Source organism: Cottoperca gobio, chromosome 13, assembly GCF_900634415.1.
Source record: "Cottoperca gobio chromosome 13, fCotGob3.1, whole genome shotgun sequence".
Taxonomy (NCBI): domain Eukaryota; kingdom Metazoa; phylum Chordata; class Actinopteri; order Perciformes; family Bovichtidae; genus Cottoperca; species Cottoperca gobio.
In genome coordinates, this window is record NC_041367.1 from 5,329,859 (window position 1) to 5,350,144 (window position 20,286).

Genomic DNA, 20,286 nt, shown 5'->3' on the forward strand with positions numbered 1-20,286 from the left:
GTTATATGGAGATATAGCCACAGTTGTTGTTTAATAAAGTCAGTTTAGTCTCGTCAACTTCTCATCTTGGCCATGAAAAAGAAAGGTTGTTAACAAATATATTTTATTTATAATACAAAGAAATTAACTTTACAATGAACCCTGTCCTATTTTACCCAAATGTAAATATAATTTCAATAAATGACAGATTGTAACTTAAAGTCTAAATGTCTTTATATTTAGTATGATATGTAACTGCTTATCTCAGAAGCCACTAAGCTTATATGTGTGTGTGTGTGTGTGTGTGTGTGTGTGTGTGTGTGTGTGTGTGTGTGTGCGTGTGCGTGTGCGTGTGTGTGTGTCTGTGTCTGTGTGTGTGTGTGTGTGTGTGTGTGTGTGTGTGTGTGTGTGTGTGTGTGTGTGTGTGTGTGTGTGTGTCATCTGAAAGAGAATTTGTTGTGGCAACAACAAAAGCTTTGTCGAACATCTGTGTCTTTCAGAGATTAGTCTAAATGTATATGTTACAACGTTGGCTTGCCATAAAAGAGGAGATTATCAAGGGTCTTTTATTGTGTCGCTAAATGTCTGTTGTTGTTGTTGTTGTTGTTTAGGGGAACAAGAAGTCGGAGGATGATACAGCATAAATACAAATCTGAAAAATACCATGTATCACTTCTTGGAGGGTGTAAAACGAGAACACAAACCATGAAAACATCCATTGCCTGCATCAAACAAAAAAAAGATCAAGGATCATAAATGTCATGCTCCGGTTGACTCAGCGAATACCTGATAAATCAAACAGTCCTATCTGAAATATAGCACTGCCAATGTGCTTGATTGACTGTTTAAAGGTGCAGCGAGGACATTTCAAATCTTACTGTTGTTTAGACGGAGGAAAGAGATGTTCATTCCAAGTCTTCAACATGTTCAGACTTTGTTCCAATTAGCTGAGCTGAAACAACTCAGTCAGAAATATTGGGACCAGAGTCGTGCACATGAGCTCTTGCTGTGTTTTAAGAGAGTTCATATGGAGAAGTTGGGTCTTTTCTCACAACGAATCACACTTCCTCTGTTATTACTTAAAGTCCCAGTTCAGTGAAAAAGGTCATGCCACTGCCAGACATAATGTTACTCATTGTTGTCGATGGAAACATTATACCAGAGACATCTCACATTCATGACTGGCATCTCCTCACGAGCAGTCTCTATTGGTTAGAAGAGGAAATCACACCACCTAGTGGTAAACACTATGTGCACCACAATATGTTCATCCTATTACAGTAATCCAACATCTTTTACTGTGTTAAAAGGAAGATCACACGCATTTATGGTGCTTTAGTACATTTTATTGTACACTTATATGATGGGTGGTAATTGATGTGAATTGCATGTGAAAAGCTGAGACTGTGAATACAAATTCCCACGACTTGTATTCGTGATTAACAGCAGTTATTGCAAATGGCTGTTAGGTCATGTAGTGCTTCTCTCGATCTCATACAGGAAATAAGCTCCAGTGGTGTTTGGAATCAACTGTTTCCTGTATGAACATCTGTACCACACACACACACACACACATACACACACACACACACCACACACCACACACCACACACACACACACACACACACAGACAGTGTTGGTTATGCATATGACAATTAGGAAACGCCGTAGGGTAACTTTCTTTTAAATTCCAAATTGTTGTGATGAAGGGTTCACTAAAGTTGAGTTTGTGTTTCACATTCAGAGCCACACACTTGTCCTTCATCTTTAATTAGGCGACCGTTGATTATGATTACAGCAAACATCATTGAAGCTGTCATCTCTCTTCTCTTTCACTTCAGTTGTGGTATTGAAGTGTGGTCTGCCTTCTCCACTTATACCTTGGCTAGAGCTGCCGTCCATGTTGCAATCAAGCGTCTTCTCATTTTTAACCAGGTCTTTCAGGTCTGGAGAAAACAACAAGAGAAGATTATCAAGGATGGCTTTGCCCCTCCAAACCTGTGGAATAATTTGCAGGTGGAGTTAACCAGAACCACAGATCCTAATTTGACATATTAAGTAAAGAAAAACAGATTTCAACGGATATTATTAGAAACTTGGGGGTATGACATGGCTCAATTTATGCTTATGAAAGTGGCTGAAAGAACATAATCTTCCCCCCCCCCATTACTTACAATTGAGCACAGTCTTGTGGATGCAGGGATACGGGTCAGGGTTACTGCTCAGGTCAATCGGGTGGACGAACATCACCTCCTGAGGATACTGAGATCTGGACAGGTTCTTAACCAAGGGGATAATCTGATTGGACATAGGCCCCTCCGCCAGAGCCTGGTGCATGATATACTTGCACCAATCATCCTGCAAGAAGTTGGGAGTGATAAGCAGAACCCTTAAATGGCTGTTCTGCACTGCCTGGCATAACTCTGTGGAAATTGCACCTCCTGGGCAGGAGTCCCTGTGCACAAGAAAGCACCTTAGATTACGGGGTGGAGCCTCCAGGAAAGAGACCAGGCGTTCAGCCTCTTCAATGTCACCGTCCACAGAGCTGTGACACACGAGCATGTCATACTCTCGGTTCCATCGCAGCGGTGAGTTCAGAGCAGTGTGTGGTTGTGGGGGTTTTGAAGGGGTTGGCCCCAGTGATGATGATGACGAAGAACAGCATGAGGATGTAGATGAAGGTGACGTTGATACACTGCTGAGAGTTGACCTTTTTGCCTCTTGTTCACGTTGTGGTAATAAAGATTGTCTTGATTTCAAGAGTTTCTGGATCCAACCTGAAACAAGAAAGACAAACTGTACATACTTCTAACTTGATTATATATGTTGATATCTATGAATCCTTCCTAGTCCACTTGTAAGTCACAAAGATAAAATACAAAAATAGTATTCAAACAGGTGAAGATAAACTTTGCGTTCGAAATTAAATGACTTCACTTACCATGCATGTTGTTAACATCATCATGTTTGTTCAATGCCTCGCCAGAATCCTTCCAGTAAATAAAAGTGTAATGATTCTCATCATAAAAAGATCTTCTCTGCCCAATACACACATTACTCACATTACGCTAACCGAATACGAGTTGCAACAAGATCAAACATTCCAATCACAGCAACGGAAAGTAAAAAAGGCAAAACATTGTCCATTGTCTCTGATATCACCAATGAAAAAAGAGGAACTGCTGAAAGACACGCCTCAAAGTCAAACGTCAAATGCAAAGTGTCTCAAACCTTATACTTCATGTGTTTTTCAAATAGTCAAATTCTGTCAAAGCATGCACCATACACACAGCTGAATGGTTTCTACTTTTATAAATAATATGTGTAAGATCAACACATGTTTTTGTCATGAAGGGAAGATTAAGGGGAAGTATGGGGAAGCAAACTGACAAAATATTATGTTAATAAAGACAACCATCATTTGCAGCAGCAGCTGTCAGCAGCCACTTCTCACTTTCAGTTAAAAATATGAAATGTCACATATTGTATTTATTTAATTTGAATATACATTACATAGGCTACTGTTTTGTAGTTTAATCTCTGCATCAAATTTGATTAATTGATCAGATTTTTTGTATGTTAAATAAATATTAAATCAAAAATCACATTTGTATGTATGGGTTAACCCATAAGAACCCACGGTGACACAGATGTCACACAACCTTTAAATGTTCTGGAAAGTTACCTATACAGCTTTACCCTTGATGTTAACTCATGAAGTCCCTAAGTGACACATACTGAACATCCTGGTGGGTCATGGGCCAGGTCGTGTGATTTTCTGTTGCCATAACAACATTTCCAAGATGGCCATGTGCCAGGACAACACATGTGACAGAACTAGCTAAAATTAAAAAGCTTGTTTTTTGTTGCTAAAGGTAAGATTCAAGCCATTTAAGAATTAGAATTCTTACATAACATAAGTTTGAAAATGTGCGGTCGCTGCACTTCCTCTGGAATCCTCTGGGATTTTGTGGTCTATGAAGGTGCCACTGGGAAAGAAAACCTCACTTGGCATGGGAGGTGACGTTGTGGTCAAGCTGTGTGAAACTCTACCATCAAACCAAAACTACAAAGTGTTTGCAGACAACTTCTTTTCTTCAGCACCACTGGTGCTCGAGCTTCTTCAGCGACAGATGTACTTTGTAGGAACACTCCGCAACAATCGCTTAGCTGGTTGTCAGCTGGAAGATGAGAAAAGTCTTGCCAAGAGAGGCAGAGGATCTGTTGATGCCAGGGTGGAGAAAGAGGAACGCATGGCCATTGTCAAGTGGTATGACAACAGATCTGTTACCCTGATCTCATCCTACTGTGCAGTTGAACCTCAAGACAAAACTCAATGCTACATCTCCACCACCACCTCCCAAGAGGGTTCATGCTGGAGTTCCAGATGATGTTCGAGCGGACCAGGTTGCACACTGGCCTGTGAAACGTGACAAGTGTGACAAATGCGATGTGCATCTTTGCTTCACTGCGGAAAGAAATTGCTTCAATTGTTTCCATTTGGCCTTGGCTAAACTGCCACACATGCTGGAAACAATGGTTCAAACATGGTTCTGATAATACATGTATTACATGTATTACATGTAATACATGTAATACATGTATTACATGTATTACATGTACAATATGTTTTTGTTTCTACACTTTAAAGAAAAAGTGTTTTTATCAGGTTTACTACGTAATTATTTTGCTCAGTTTTCTAAAGGCACAGTAAGTTGTCCAATATGAGGCCGTCTTACTTATTTTTTTCAGTTTGCAAATTTTTGTGTTGTAAACAAATCTGAAAAATTAATTTTTTTGTTATACCTAAGAAGTAAAGTTACAATTTTGTGAAAATGCAAATACAAAGACTAATCTTTGTTACCAAACATAAAGAAACTCTTAGGCTGATATATTTTCAAATGAAGAATAACGTTACCATTAACGCCCAATGTGACATATATGATCTCTGACACTAGAGGGGGTCATTTGAAAACAATGTCAGAAATATGTTCTATGTGGTTTATTTAGTCTGTGTTATGTTCCCCTTGATTTTCCCGAAAGAAATGATTTATCTATGATTTAAAGAGTGAAGAAGTTCAAAACGTCCTCATCTGATAATATTGCGCATGCGCAGAATACTAGGGGGGAAAGAAATCGCCGGAAGAGCGCGTCACTTCCTGGTTCTGCATCTGACGTGTCTAAAACAGTTTTGCTCTGGTGGTGGATTTTGCTCGTGGGGGATTTATCATCTATTGGACTAGATATTTGGTAAGGTGTAACTGTTTGAATAGTAGACACTGGCACTTTAAAGGTGTCCTCACTCATTTGTCGCAGGACTTCTGTTTAACCTTTTTTTTCCCGCTCCTTGTACGTTTCTTTAATCCAGATACGTGGTGGCAAGATGCTAGACTTCTTCACCATCTTCAGCAAAGGGGGGATAGTGTTGTGGTGTTTTCAGGGAGCCGGGGTCACCGAATCCTTCGCCGGGCCTGTCAACGCTTTGATACGCTCCGTAATCCTTCAGGTGGGACATAATGCGGGTCACAAGCCTGTGACAGTCGTCTGTGTTTGTCGGTATGGTTTGGACAGCTAATGCTCAAGCTAATATATAGCAAACGTTAGCTTATTGCGTAACGTAAGTGTACTAACACGTTCGACAAGCAACTTTTGAGGTGTGAATAGCCTAATAATCACCTTATTACGAATTATAACCTGAATTTTGACATAGTTTGTGCTACAGTGACTTGTTTCACGTTGTTATGGAGACAGAAGGCTAGCTTTAGCAGCGACGACATGTGTTGTTTAGCTCCCGGTGACATGTCTCCCATGTGTGTGATGTTACAGGAGCGAAGTGGGAACAATTCATATACTCATGAGGCCCTGAGTCTGAAATACAAGCTCGACAATGAGTTCGAGTTGATTTTTGTGGTGAGTCTCAACTGCACATTTTATCAATTACAATGAAACCCCATTAAAGGTGCAATTCATAGTCATGTTGTTTTTAGTTTACCATGTTGAAGATCCATCTTCTCCTTTCCTTCTCTCTGTCCAGGTGGGTTTTCAAAAGATCCTGACGCTGACTTATGTGGACAAGTTCATAGATGATGTTCAGCTCCATTTTAGGGATCGTTATAAGAATGAGCTGGAGCAGAAGGGGCCTCTGAAGCTAATCCAAAACAACTTTGAATTTGAGGATGACTTCAAAATACTTCTCAGGTAAAGACAGTTTCACTCGTGGAGGTGGTTTCTTATAATGTAGACACAAGTGATGTCATAATGCATATCATATGTTTGATGTGACAATATTCAACAAGTCTTTTTTTGTTTGTTGTCGTGCCCATTCTGATATACATCAAATGTTTACCACAAGGGATGCGGAGGAGAGCAGCAAAGCTCGGAGCCACGCCCAAATGCGGACCTTTACTCAGTCCGAGAAATCCCAAAAGACTGTGAAGTCAATGATTGAGACCAAGGGTGGGGAAAAGGTCAAGGAACAGGGTGGAAAGAAGAATAAAAATACCAAAAAAGAGGGTAAGTACTGTTGGAGGTGGTTGTTCTAAATGGCCAGTGTGACATATTTTCAATCCTGACTTTATTTGATATTTCCAATCTTCTCCAGCTCCTGCAGCAGAGCCTGTCAAAGTGGATCAAGGCAAGGCCTCATCCTCTGGGCAGAAGATGGTGGAGAATGGGAGCCATGGCTTGACTTCTGAGGAGATCATGCAGAAGAAGAGAGAGGAATTCTTTCGCAAGCGCACGACGGTACCTACCGAAAAGCCCACGTAAGAGAAAATACGTTCATGAATGTCAAGCGAGATATAGTTTGAATGAATGCAGTTTGTACATTTATAGTATGATTTACTTCGCGGATTCACAGCAGTGCAGACTAGACATGCATTAAAGGCATCTGATGTGTTATTGTATACGGTTATTGTTTGCTTTTCCTTATTATATTCAAAAACATTATTCTAATAATTATGTATTTCTCAATACAAAAGAAATACTGGCAAAATGCTTATTTTGTAATTGCTTAATTCTGATATTCTGTCATCCTACTAGCAGTAAGTCTCCAAAGCCTCAGAAGCCCAAGGAGAAACAAAGGCGTGTCTGGGACATGGGTGGTAACAGCACCAAGGCGCTGGACTACAGCGGAAGGAACGGCGATGGTTCCTCAAATGATGGCGACCAGAACCAGGAAGCACACATTGACCTGGTGAGTACCCCAAACTCCTCCTGTCCACCCCGAAGAGGTTTCTAGTTCTGTATTGGTCACGTTAATCGTTCTCGATGTCCTGCATGTGTTTCAGGGGATGCAGCTAAACTCCATGAAGGGTGACCTGCAGTCCGTGGAATATGAGTCCAGTGAGGAAGAAGAGGAGGATGAGGAGGAGGAGGAAGAAGAGGAGGAGAGAGTGGTTGTCAGGGAAAAAACCAAGATGAGGTAAGAGAGTGTTTGATTGTTAGATTATTGTTTAAGGATGTGTTATTATATGTTTATGCATGTTTTGCTTTACGGGACAAACTGTGAACAACATTGTTTGTTGATTTCAGCTCCAAAAAGAGTGGCGGATTTGGGGGCATGTTTGGGATGCTGAAGGGCCTGGTGGGCTCCAAGAGCCTGACCCGGGAGGACATGGAGTCAGTACTGGACAAGATGAGGGACCACCTCATCGGTATGACATCACATCTCTCTCTCGCTCACCCTTTTGACTTCCCCCCCAACATTTAAAAGTGCATTGTTCATTCTTCTCCTTTTTTCCGATCCTATAGCAAAGAATGTAGCAGCCGAAATCTCCTCCCGCCTCTGTGACTCTGTAGCCAAAAAACTGGAGGGCAAAGTCATGGGCACGTTCACCAGTAAGTAGACTTTGACAATCCTGACTCACGTTCCTAAATAATCTTTTCATTTGGTGCAAGGGTAAGTTGGGGAAAGTAATGTGATTACTGTAATGCGTTCTCCACAACATTGTCCGTATGATTACTGCAGCAAATTTGATTGAAACAGGATCTTCCCCTCAGTTTCATCTGCACAGGATGCCGTTTAAAATGTGACTCAGACAAGAACCTCGCACACATTGTAAAGTTAAATGGCATAAGGGTTGCCAGATCCATGTGCATATTTTATATTGAAGATGATTCATCGAATTAGCCCCCGTCTTTGTTGCTTGAGATTTAGCACTAAATCAATACTGAGAGAACAAACCTGCCAGTTAGTGCAACTTGCCATCAGCGTCTGTGTGCAATTATTCAATTCATATAACGTCATAGTCAACATTCTCAATATCAGCTCATGATGCTCTTAGAATATACTACTAACTATAATGATGTCATATAACTAGGACATTTATTCAGTATTTTTGTGTGTGCGTGTAGCTGTGGCCTCAACAGTAAAGCAGGCCCTGCAAGGCTCCCTGGTGCAGATCCTGCAGCCCAAGCGCAGGGTGGATATTCTGAGAGATGTCATGGATGCGCAGAGCCAGCGAAGGCCTTTTGTCATCACTTTTTGTGGTGTCAATGGGGTTGGAAAGTCCACCAACCTGGCCAAGGTGAGGTCTCATTGTTAAAAGGGTAATGACATGTTACCCACACACACACTAGCTCTCGGCGTGGGGCACGTGTAGCTCTGTTAGTAGAAGACGGGATTCACAGTAGGGAACTGAGAAGTGTCCTTCAGTTTAAATTGTAGTTATTTAGTAAATACATTTGTTTGACTATTAAGCCTATATAGTTTCCAGTTACCAAACACTATTGAAATGTTCCACCCCTGTCTGCGGGGGGCCTGTGAAATGTTGTGTCCTACGTATGTTCATGTGAACTAAACTCCTCCCTCTGTCTTCCCGCAGATCTCCTTCTGGCTGATAGAGAATGGTTTCACTGTGCTGATCGCAGCCTGTGACACGTTCCGTGCCGGGGCCGTAGAGCAGCTCCGCACTCATCAGCGCCGCCTCAACTCTCTGCACCCTCCGGAGCAGCACGGAGGACGCCCAGTAGTCCAGCTCTATGAGAAGGGCTACGGGAAGGATGCTGCTGGAATTGCCATGGAGGCCATTGCCTACGGTAAAATACTTTTAACTGTAAAGCTTTGCTCGTCCTTTCCATTAATGATGAATACCACCTGATTGGTAAAATCACACGTGCACCTTCTGTGTTTCATCTCTGCAGCGCGCAACCAGGTTTTTGACGTGGTGCTGGTGGACACTGCTGGGCGTATGCAGGACAACGCCCCCCTAATGACAGCTCTGGCCAAACTTATCGCGATCAACATGCCTGACCTAGTACTGTTTGTTGGAGAGGCTCTGGTGGGCAATGAGGCAGTTGACCAGCTGGTAAGACCTCTCACAAATTCATCATGTACTTAATGAGGACAAAGTCAGTGTCAATTTGATTAGCTGCTAGAACTCGGTACCTTAGGATTCATGCACAGACCCTCTTTAACGATAATGACATGATAAAATAGATGTGTTGCTTTTTTAACTCTCCAGCAGAGGTCAGTGCTGCTCCAGTAATCACTTGTTGTCATGATCGTGGACAGAGAACTCTGTGGTCATCTGTTTTCTTATGAATGACTCAACTTTCTTTTCCGTGCGTCTTCAGGTAAAGTTCAATCAGGCTCTGGCAGACCACTCCATGTCCGAAAAGCCTCGGCTCATTGATGGAATCGTTCTCACTAAGTTTGACACCATCGATGATAAGGTATCATATGTGTGTCTGGCTTTAATCATGGGATGTGGTCTCTAAGGGATCTTTTTTTGATGAATGATTTGTTTGTTGCCGTGTTTATGATAAAGTTGGTAGCACTCATGCGTCATCCTTCCTCCTTCACAGGTCGGCGCTGCGATCTCCATGACTTACATCACAGGCCAGCCCATTGTGTTTGTAGGCACAGGGCAGACCTACAACGACCTGCGCAGCCTCAACGCCCGCGCTGTTGTTAGTGCCCTGATGAAGGCTTAAGTGGCTGCAAATCCTGCTGTTTTATTCATCGTCGCGACGAAGCCAACAATACCTTTTGCCACAGCTGAGATGTCCAGCCCCGCTAACCTGCGTTTGTCATCCTCTCTCTACTGCATCAAATGAACTCATGTCATGCACAGGACTTTATTCTCCCAGTAAAAGGACAAGTGTGCTGTTTGAAAGACGGAACATTTTGCAACAAAGCCAGAGGGGCCTCCCTTTGAATCATTTCTACATTGAAAAGTACCTCAGACCAGCCAAACAATGAATGGACTGACTAAATGGACCTAGGCTGTAAATGTCATCAGTTTACTGCTTTACACAGTAAAAACAAACTCCCTACCTGGCGTTTTGTCAGTCAGTTTTCCCCTCTTCATGTAAATGAGGTCAGGTCAGGAAGGCTTGCTGTATGTGACATTTCAGCAGCTGCCTGAGGAAAGCTTAGTGACCATAGTGCCTATCTGTCTTCTTAGTTAACACTTTCACTACACGGGCGGTTATCCTTTTAAGAGTACCATGGCAGGTTAGCTTCAGAAACCACCCGCCGAGTCTTGAAGAGTCTGAATCTGTTTAACGTACGGTCTAAAGAGTATCGGCACTAAAGAGATGTTGTACTCCCGTCAAATGGAAGAGAAAATCATTGCTTACAACTGGTACGCTGGTTCTGGACTGAGTGTTCTATGAAAGTTATCTCCCAGAGCTCCTTGCCTACCACCTAACAGTTAACACACTTTCATTACAAGATGGACATGACATTTTGTAAAGTAATTTTTAGTTTAGAGGTTCATATTAGACGACACCTTATGTGTAGTCTGTTGAAGTCCTATGGGCCCTCTTATTTATGTTTTCCCCTCTGATTTACTCCTTATTTGTAAGAGGACATGAGTCTTAAATATCTCTAGCCCCCTTTAATTTGTGGTAGTGCAATATGAGAGAATTGATGATTTGAGCTAATTTATGAGAATGTAAACATTTCTAAATAAAGTTGCTGTATGCTACGACAGCCTATAAAGTGGAACTTCTTCTGTCATATGTTGCACATGGTCTGTGACCTCATTACAAACTGCTTTAATGTGATCAAACGTGACAGACAAATGGGATACCAAAAGCTTTATTTTGAAAATAGTACTTATAAATACTATGTCAGAAAACACATGCAAGTATTAAAAATACAAAAAAGGCTTACAAAGAACATTTTCAGCACAGGAGTGGCAAAGTGATTGCTACAGGCTGGGGGGCCTCTCGAGGACAGAATCATAACAATGTGTTTTGCAAACCAAGTAAGCCATCCATCACTGACATCATTATTTCAACCCATTCAAACTCCCCATCCAAACTCCCCATCCAGTAGTGTGCAAATCAAGTTTTACTGGTTTCAGGATCGAGCATGACACAATCAATGTATATCAACACAGTTAAGATCATGTGATGGGCAGGTAAGTCAAGGTGTTGCACTTTGTTTGCATTATTGTAATCCAAATCCAATTGATGCAACACAGTGAATTTCTGTCAGTGGACTCATCTATCATTTGTCACATTGAAATGAGAACATACAATTTAATCATCTACGTATTTAAAAGTGAATTTTACTGTAACTTCCCAAATGTTGAGTAACATTTTAAAAGCAGTTCAGTGGAACTGTGAGGTTGGGTATTGTCGTTGGCGGTTACTTTAAAACTTCTCCTTTCCCTTTTTAAACCAGAACTAATAAAGAAATCACAGACAACTGTGAAACACTGTCAACAGCTTTTAGGTCTCCCATGGCCCACAGTTTTCCTGGATTCCTAAATGCATTGATTGAAATCAGTGCAGACATCATGACTGATACTGATCCCGACTGTGTGCCTGTCAAGAATGATGGTCTGGGGCAAAAAGAGAAGGAAGGGACTTGAGTGAACAGCTGAGAAACAGAGCATCAACTGAAATGTTGCCGCTGACTGCCATGCATGCAAAGTCAGTTGTATCTTTGTGTTAAGGAATACCAGCAGTTCTTTTGATACTGAAAATCAAGAAACAGAGCTACCAGCATGCAGTAAGAAAACAAGAGCCTCGGACAGTAATGTAATATTGTGGAAATGTCTCTTGCCAGTAGCCACTGTGTGAAGTCAAAGAAGCATTTAGTCCTAACCTTGAAGGAGGCTTTTCTGTGTGTTAAATCCGTTCTGCTGTTCTTCCCCATTTTGTGACGGAGACCCTGTTCATAAAGATAAAAAAAACCAAAGAAAATTATTTTTGAAATGTAATTAAGCCCAAATCTGCAACGTTGACTTTATTTCTTCTTACCCCAGCCGTTGGTAGACACATCACGGTTGCAGATCTCATTGGCCAGCCTCTCAAAGTACTCGGGCAGGTCTGCGTACTCGTCTCCATAGGAGATGACCTTGATGCCCTTGTCCAGCATGTTGTCACGCAGCTTCTTGAACTCGCCCACGTCCTCTCGCCGTACGAGCATGAAGTGTTCCAGGTCCGACTTGTGTTTGACTGCCTCCAAGAACAGAGCCTGGAAGGTTGTGTCGTCTACTGTGCGCCCGCAGCCGAGAAACACAAAGGATTTGGTCTCATACAGCTTCTGGATCTCACGCTGTTGAGACCAGCGGTTATATATATTATTACACTTACGCAAAAGCTACAATTTCAAATACATCACAGTGTGTGGACAGAAGCAATTGTGGTCATTTTAGTAGAGAATCTTGCAGAATTAAGTCCTTATATCAGAAACATAAACAGTGAACAGTTTCAGGGCTCACCATGACTTCAGTGTTCCTCAGTACATTCTGGTAGCCTGCAGGGTGCAGCACAATACCACTGGGGTTGGTGTAAACACCGTGGATATGCAGAACACTTAACCTCCGTTTCTCCTGAGCCCACTCCAACACCTAGACAAACATGCACACACACACACTTAACAGTCCATTGCACTCAATCCTGTTCTGGCTGGGAGTAAAATCACTGAACAGCAGTTACAGGATATTAGCTCTGATGGAGATGAGGCATAAATACCAGGACTGAGAGGCAAAGGAAGAGCTCTCTCAGAAAACTAACCAAATCTTGCACATTTCTGTTCCATTTAACAAATAATCAGCCTAACTTTAAATGGACTGGGACATAAAGGACATGAATGGATAATTGGCATTTTGCGAAGAAACTGGCCAGAAGTGAAACAACCTGTTTACTAGGAAAACACACACACTTCAGCCCAGTCTTAAACCAAAAGCAAATATTGTTCAATCTATAAATTCCAACAGCAGCTGAGTAATGGTTAGAACTTTAACCTTCCTCCACCTGTCAGAGACAAAAAGGCCGTTTCAGGTCAAAGCATTATCTATTCTTCTCTAAAACCGAAGCGGGTTCTCCCGCATGCTCTGAGAGAAACATTCTATTTCAGGGTGTTCATCTGTGACTTTCCCCCACCTAGTGTGTTTGTGATTTAAATTAAAACATTTACAATTTGTCAGATAAAATCTGAGCATAACCTGCTTTAGTGACCTTTGCACTCTGCAGCTGACAGGATGTATTGTGGCAGGAAAGCACAATCGATGCGTTAACATAATCCAAGCATTGTTTACCTTCTTCTCGTCCGTCAGGTCCAACGACTCCAGCTTTGTACCCTGGTGAGCTGCGTAGATCTCCAACAGGTTGTCAAAGTTAGTAGTAAGGACCAGCGCACCACTCTCCATTAACTGCAGCACTGAGCGCAGTAGATGTTTCCCAGCATGCTCCATTTTGCACTCCAAATCGTCAAACACCTCGTACAGACAGTCCTTGAAGAACGTGGATCGCACATTGCCTGTTCTCTGTAAAAAGATCAATTGTGTTTTTAGCAGAAGGACTGCACAATCTTAGTTATTCTATAAGGAGTACTTGGAAGAAATGGTCCAGCTGGCATGATCTGCCAACTGCTTTGTAGGATTATAAACACTTTCAGGACAAAGTTCTCTGAATGTACAGGGATAATATTTGGTCATAATACTGCAGAGAAATACCTTGACGAATATCTGAGTGTCACGGTACGTTTTGACATGCACTGGGCAAGGACAACAAGACTTCATACAGTGCAACATGCACTCAAGGAAGAAGGCCATAGGAACCGTGTCCACCTACTTATACTTGATTATCAATCATCAGCTGAGGCCCTTTAAACAGCCCTGAATGCAGAACGATAATAGCTGGAAGGGGGAAGTGTAGCAAACAATCAGCAGCACTGTAATCTAGTGTGGAAGTAAAACTCTTGCAATGATAAAGAAATAAAGAAAGAAAGAAAGATCACTGGTGCACAGATCCTGAGGCACATGGTTGTGAAGTATTTCACCCATGGCTTCCTCCAAAAGTAAAGAATGTACCAAGAACCCCCAAATATACTTTGATTTGTGTCTTAATACAAGAATGCACAAATTGTAGTTAAAACACATCTACACTACCCAGTTTTAAATATAGTTAAGCGTTTCAAACCAAACAACTGCCGAGTGAACGGACCTATGGTACCAACTGATGATCTACGCACATTGCTCATAAAATAATCTCTGGCGGAAACAATTAAAAGAGGATAAAGTGTCATTTCGAGATATCATTTTGTATGTTCCTCAATCGATCAAACTTATACTGCACTATAAGTTTCGAGTGAGTAGCCCCAGTGGGAACTGTCAGTGTTTGACATCCTCACATTTACTGGAACTGTTACGTGTAACTTGTTTGAATACGAGCATAATTGCTGTATTAGCTTCAGGGGAAGTATTTCATGGTATGCCATTGTCAAATTACCGCAACTATGACATCAAGTACACTTTCACAGACTCAAAACAAGCAGCCTTTTAAAAAAGGGACTGAAGTCTTGAGTACACAGTTATACTTATCATACCATGTGACCTGACCATGTGTGTCTTAAAATAAATGTGCGTTTGAGCAACAGATGAATGATAATGATTTTGTTTTTCTTCTAATCTGGGTGGAACCACACAATATTAACCACTAACACTGGGAAAATGTAATGACAAATTAAAGTCACAGTAGTGTAATGTCCCCTTAAAGACTGACAGTATGCACGGTTAAATAGCCCAATCAGCACTTCTATTTCTAGATCAATTAGGTATCAAGGCTTCAGCCTAGTCACTACCCTCAATCAATCAAACTTGAGTACTAACTGACTCATACACTGTACGTATAGTCATGTACCCCTGGCACTTATTTATTTTTGCTTTCACCAATACTTCCCTTTGGCACAGCCCTCCACAGGGATTCCATCTGGCACCCCAAGGGTCCCATCTTACTCTCAAGTGAGACTTCAAGGGTGTGTCAAGTGTGTGTGTGTACTGTATCGAACACTCCATCCCCCGCTCTGATCCTGTCCACAGCTCTTCAAGTAGCATCTCACACATCGCCTGAGTGCGCTAAGAGATTATGCTGCTGACTACACGGTCTAAAAGGAAGGAGTCGGTCAGCTAAGAATAGCAAAGGGTGGTGCAGAGACGCTGTGACCAAGGTGATCCTAGTACAGGGAACTGCTCCGCTGACTTCCAGAGATTACAGCTCTAATGGACTAAACAGCGGGAGTCCTTTCCACAGGAAGAATCTCATTATCCACATCCACTGTGGACAGCAATCACTGTGTCCTTGGACTGACTCAGGATTTATGTAATAACCAAATTAAATGCAAGTAAACAAAATCAGGTTTGTAATTATTTATCCTAAACAATAAATAAATATATATGTGTTGTTAGCTCTGGACTGTTCTACTGTGGACATGCATACAGTATGCTATAGTATAGCAGTTACAGTTATAAAATAGAAATATAGGCAAAACAGCAGTAACATATGCTGACTTTTCACTGTTGCGGCTGGAAAATTCTTATAATACACTGGTACAAAGACTTAAAATGACCTAATTATTTTTCCACAGACAGTTATGGGTAATCTCACAATGACTGCTGACTAGGGAAAAATAACATGGTTTATATTTCTTGCTTTAATTAAGCAAATAAACAAAATCAGCAAAGTGGTTATTAGCCTTGTTTTTGGTCAAAGGTGTGACACAAGGGTTTACACAAAAACATTCTCTTTCAGTTTTAACTTCAGATTACGCTCATTATCTGAGACCGTGTGCCTGCAAACCACCATAATCCATCAGATACCCAATTCCATGAAAAGTGGGTTTAAACTCTCACAGCAGTAACTGGAATTAACCTGGACTGATGGCAGGTCTCTCATATGATTCAGTTCACTCAGGGGATTTTGATAAGTGGTGGGCCGTCAGGGCCAGCAGAGAAGGCCTTGCTAAACATCATCAGAATATACATTTAATTTTTATATATTTCTTCCAAAAATATGTATTAAATGATTCCCCATAGTCTATTCTCTTCATTTCATAGCTTTCCTCTTGGTTGCGCTGCTTCCAGCCTCAGATTGAGATGTGGAGGTCTGGCCTTTATGTTAGAGCTTTTATCCAATCATATTTCAGCCATCATGTGTTGCCAGGGTCCAAGAGATCTGCCCTGAGGCCTTCAGAATAAACAGTGCGGGCGCCTGTCGCTTAAAGTGAACGGAAACAAAACTGTGGCGTTAACCAATCAGATTTCGAGTTGGCGACACCGGGGCCAGCTAGCAGGCGTACGATAACGTCAGCACGTGCACGTCTTTTGATTGGATACACACTATTGAGAGGCAGAGGTATGCTGAGCTAGCAAACTTTGAACGAGCTAATTTAGATTTCTACAAGCTGTTTTTTTTCAACCCACAATGGCTGAAGAACGAGAAGAGATCGATTTGGTCGCCATTTTCATGAAAAGATGGACATTGTGAGAAGAGAACGGCCAACCCCGATGCTAGCGGGCCTATCACAGTCAGAAAAGGGTTTGTCCGACACTTTCAAATCACTAACTACGAGCGGTACCCCCGGCTCACAGCCTCCGAGAGGCACTGCACATTGTACTGCTGGGAACGCCTGCTGTTTACAACTGATCGATTTGGTGTTTGGAGCCACACTAGGTTTGGAAACTTGAGTTGTCTAACCAAGGCAGCAACGAGGCACCAAAGCACGGCTGGGCACTTACAAGCAACGGTGCTTTTGAAAGCCTTTGGGACACCCGAGTGGATCTAATGCTCAACGAACAAGTGCGCAGAGAAACGGAGCTCCACAACGAAAGGGTGAACAAAAATAGGGAAATGCGGATTTATTGATTATAAATGCTTCAGAAATATTAATATAACTCTGTTGTTAGGGTGATGCAACGCCAGGTTATACTGCGTTTCTGTCTAAATGTATAGTTTCGAGAGCCATGGCGTCATAATGATGGTATTAAGAGGTGGAATAATTCAGGTAGGACATCACTGAAGGCCTAGGTGTGAAATGCACGGCCCACCACTGATTTTGATATTCGAGGATATTGTCTTAATTAGCAGAAGGATTTTGTGAATGGAATCCCTACAAACACACGTCCTATAATGTAATTTACTGTTCTCTTGCTGTTTGCGTGGAGCTTTAACTCCGCCTGGATGGAAAATCTAGGCTAGGGGGTTGCGGGTTCACATTATTCAATGCTTGTTTATTTTCCCCTCAGCATGCTAGAGCCTGCTGTGTCTGTAGCCAACAGCATTGGGCTGGTGTCTGCACGACTGTGGATTGGAATAAACACGATGGATAAAGCCATAAAAGCGCCGCTTGTTCCCCTTTGTGACAACAGGCTGAGGGCAGAAACAAAAGCGTGTTTTATCAATGTCAAAGGTGCGATGAGACATGACTAACACAGGAGGCAAACTGTATTAAGGCTCCCATCTGCCAGCCTTGCTCCAGACCAGACCAGTCTAATATAGGAAGAGAACTGAGGAATATGGAAATCCCAAAAAATGTTTTTTATCAAATTTCATTGTTTGCATTTGTAACAATCCAAATTGTTTAGAGCTGTTTTTTTTGTTTTTTTACTCAAAATGTATGAGGGAATAATTACAACAATTATATATATTTTTAAAAGTTGCCTCTGTTGTTTTTCTATGACCTGTGTGTTTGTGTGGTCGGGGCAGGTGGCAGGAATGTTCTAGTAGTAATGGTGGGCCTGATAGGTTCATCAAATTTGAATGTTGTATTAAGCTGTGAGGAAAACCTTTGGTGTTGCAACTATTACAAAACACTGTGCTTTTTGTTGTCGTCTTTAAATCCAAAAATCCCAACATTACATAACACTGCGTTTGATTTAGTTTAGTTTGATTTTGTTTCTGCCCTCTCTTCTGACTGGTATGAAAATGAGATTGCGCAGAGCTATGAATTGAATTTGCCATTTAATATTGTCCATCATGCCATTTTCACAATACCAAATGAATGGGATGTCCACACGTCAGGTGGCTAAGTTTCTTGTATTAAACCAGAAGTCTCGTATATGATGTCCACCTTGTTGTATCACAATCTATCTGAAGTTTTACTGACACCAAGAACACGACAGGAACAAAGTGAACACCAGGTTGGATAATTCGACATTTATAAACTGCTTCTCCTAACATCGTTTGGTGAAGTGCTTTTTTTAATGTAGGCTTCAGTTTGCTGACGGTGTCTGTCTATTTGTTTTTGCCTTTCACTGGAACTGAGCTCCCATTCTGAACCAAACAATTACCTCAAACATTGTTGCATGGCAATAATAACCTCCAACTCTCTCGAAAACCATAATGTTGTGCATTACTCAGAACTTTATTTCAAAGTTAATGTTTTAAGAATGATTTTCTATAAAAGTGAACAAATACCTTTTTTGGTGCACATAAAACTAGTTCCCTGAAAGATAGTATGCTGTATATCTGCTGTAAACCTTCATTAAGGAGGCTAAAAATAAAACACTAATGTGGTTCAGCTTGTGTGCCTTCATTAGGTTGTTTTTCATTCCAACTCCAATGTCTTATCCCAATCCATAGAAGTTAAAATATCCCTCGCTGAGGAGAAGACATTGAACTGTCTGCCCTGTGTTTGTACATGTGCGACAGGGTGGTTAAGAGAGAAAAGGGCAAAGGAAAAGGCTCAGACAGTCTTACCGGGGAAAGTTTTTGAATGAGGTCATGGGCCACATGAACCAAATTCTTATCTTCCTGCATGTGCTTTTGGAAACGCCGACTCTCCTCCTCCTCTAGAAGGTCAAAGTCATTGGCTGCATCAAGCAAGGCCTGGATGAGGCCTTTCCAGGAGCGGAGTGCGGGAACCTGAGGGGCCACTGCAGAGCTTACCCCTGTGCCAATCACCAGGACAAGCTCGGGGGCTCGCTTGGTCTTCAGGCTGGGCAGCAGTTTCCTTTGGGGCAGGCAGAGATTGAGTGACGCTGGTTCAAAAGACGGTGCTTCCCAAATCCTTGCACCCAGAATTAAACAAATTATTTTCAAGCAGAACAACATGCCGTGTGAAACTAAAACCTACCGTTATTTAGGACGGCAAAAATTAGGAACTCACGATTCAAACAACGATTTTAATCAACCCTGTAGACAAAGCTGATGCATGAGTCATAAACAGAGTGAGCAGGTGGCTCCAAAGCAGCACCTGAGCTTACCTGGGCTTTTTTGCATTGGAGTCTGCATCCTGAGAATCAGCTGCAGGTCGCTTCTCAGTTTTCACAGCAACAACGGAGGCCATTCAGGTCCTGTGACAGAAACATGATCAACCACATGTTAACTCTGATGACTACATACAGCAATTTCATGCATATGTTATTGACATAAGCTTCCCTCTTAACGACCTACAATCGTATTAGAATCATGTCATATGGGACATTATAATTGACACATCCCTAACAGGTTAAAGTGTCCTGGCAAATAAAAACGACTCTTTCCTTTGTTCTACTTAACACAGTCATCATTTCGCAAACAGGAAATCATTTGTAAATGTTCTTGTGGCAACACATAATGCCAGGTGACGATGACATATGCTGTTAGCTATTGCTATTGCTGTTGTTCCTGGAAACTGTGACAGACAAGGTGGCGGTAGTACGTGTGTGTCGGTCCAACAGTACACTTATTCACAAAGTTAGCGTTAGTATTTAACCCACGTTTTAATGCAAACATTAATTTCTGAAGAGACAACTACCACATACAACAATAGGCTATATAAACCGTTATTTCAGAGGCTATCTTTAACTCATCATTACGTTACTTACCTTGATATAGGTTGTTCAATTAATGTCCAGTGTTTATTTGCGGCGTTCAAGTAAAAAATCCTTTTAATTCGTAGTCAGCGAAAGTCGATGCTGTAACGTGAGCCACGTTGAATAGCTTGGACATCAACTTGAGGTTAGCTTTTTGATGGTGTCAATGCTCACCTGATGATAAGTTCACAGGGACAGTTACCGAGTACGGTATCACCAAAGAATAACAGACAAAGAAAACCCAACTAACCTTAACTGACAACTAGTGTT

At 41.7% G+C, this 20,286-nt stretch overlaps 3 protein-coding genes across 8 annotated transcripts in view; 1 reads left to right on the plus strand and 2 right to left on the minus strand.

Annotated features, from left to right (window-relative positions):
• Positions 1-1,350: 1,350 nt before the first annotated feature.
• On the minus strand, positions 1,351-3,124 carry tirap (toll-interleukin 1 receptor (TIR) domain containing adaptor protein). Of its 2 annotated transcripts, none has more exons than XM_029446797.1 (3): positions 2,922-3,124; positions 2,155-2,757; positions 1,351-1,926 (listed from the first exon to the last, which is right to left on the minus strand). In XM_029446797.1, exons 1-3 carry the CDS (start codon positions 2,926-2,928, stop codon positions 1,748-1,750), a joined length of 789 nt encoding a protein of 262 aa, XP_029302657.1. In that variant the 5' UTR covers positions 2,929-3,124; the 3' UTR covers positions 1,351-1,747. The 2 variants fall into 2 exon arrangements, with proteins under 2 accessions (XP_029302657.1, XP_029302655.1); XM_029446795.1 differs by having other exon boundaries at positions 2,155-2,776.
• A 1,984-nt stretch (positions 3,125-5,108) lies between these two features.
• Positions 5,109-10,931, plus strand: srpra (SRP receptor subunit alpha). 2 transcript variants are annotated; one of them, XM_029446294.1, is made up of 15 exons: positions 5,109-5,230; positions 5,349-5,486; positions 5,807-5,890; positions 6,015-6,178; positions 6,333-6,493; positions 6,582-6,744; positions 7,022-7,175; positions 7,270-7,403; positions 7,514-7,635; positions 7,733-7,819; positions 8,336-8,508; positions 8,806-9,019; positions 9,125-9,288; positions 9,557-9,655; positions 9,788-10,931. In XM_029446294.1, the coding sequence occupies exons 2-15, from the start codon at positions 5,364-5,366 to the stop codon at positions 9,914-9,916; spliced, it is 1,971 nt and encodes a 656-aa protein (XP_029302154.1). In that variant the 5' UTR covers positions 5,109-5,230; positions 5,349-5,363; the 3' UTR covers positions 9,917-10,931. The 2 variants fall into 2 exon arrangements, with proteins under 2 accessions (XP_029302154.1, XP_029302155.1); XM_029446295.1 differs by having other exon boundaries at positions 7,025-7,175.
• Positions 10,932-11,011: 80 nt separating this feature from the next.
• The window catches only part of fam118b (family with sequence similarity 118 member B), a 9,540-nt gene continuing 265 nt past the window's right edge, over positions 11,012-20,286 (minus strand). The window contains exons 1-9 of one of the 4 annotated variants that reach the window (XM_029446299.1): positions 20,267-20,286; positions 20,029-20,118; positions 19,426-19,515; positions 18,920-19,229; positions 13,483-13,710; positions 12,664-12,792; positions 12,200-12,497; positions 12,045-12,110; positions 11,012-11,778 (exon numbers count right to left, since the gene is read on the minus strand). The exon at positions 20,267-20,286 is cut by the window's right edge and continues 265 nt beyond it. In XM_029446299.1, the coding sequence (XP_029302159.1) occupies positions 11,765-11,778; positions 12,045-12,110; positions 12,200-12,497; positions 12,664-12,792; positions 13,483-13,710; positions 18,920-19,229; positions 19,426-19,508 (1,128 nt within the window). In that variant the 5' untranslated portion in view covers positions 19,509-19,515; positions 20,029-20,118; positions 20,267-20,286 and the 3' untranslated portion in view covers positions 11,012-11,764. Of the gene's footprint in view, positions 11,779-12,044; positions 12,111-12,199; positions 12,498-12,663; positions 12,793-13,482; positions 13,711-18,919; positions 19,230-19,425; positions 19,516-20,028 lie in introns of all 4 variants that reach the window. The other 3 variants (XM_029446297.1, XM_029446298.1, XM_029446300.1) reach the window with 3 other exon arrangements.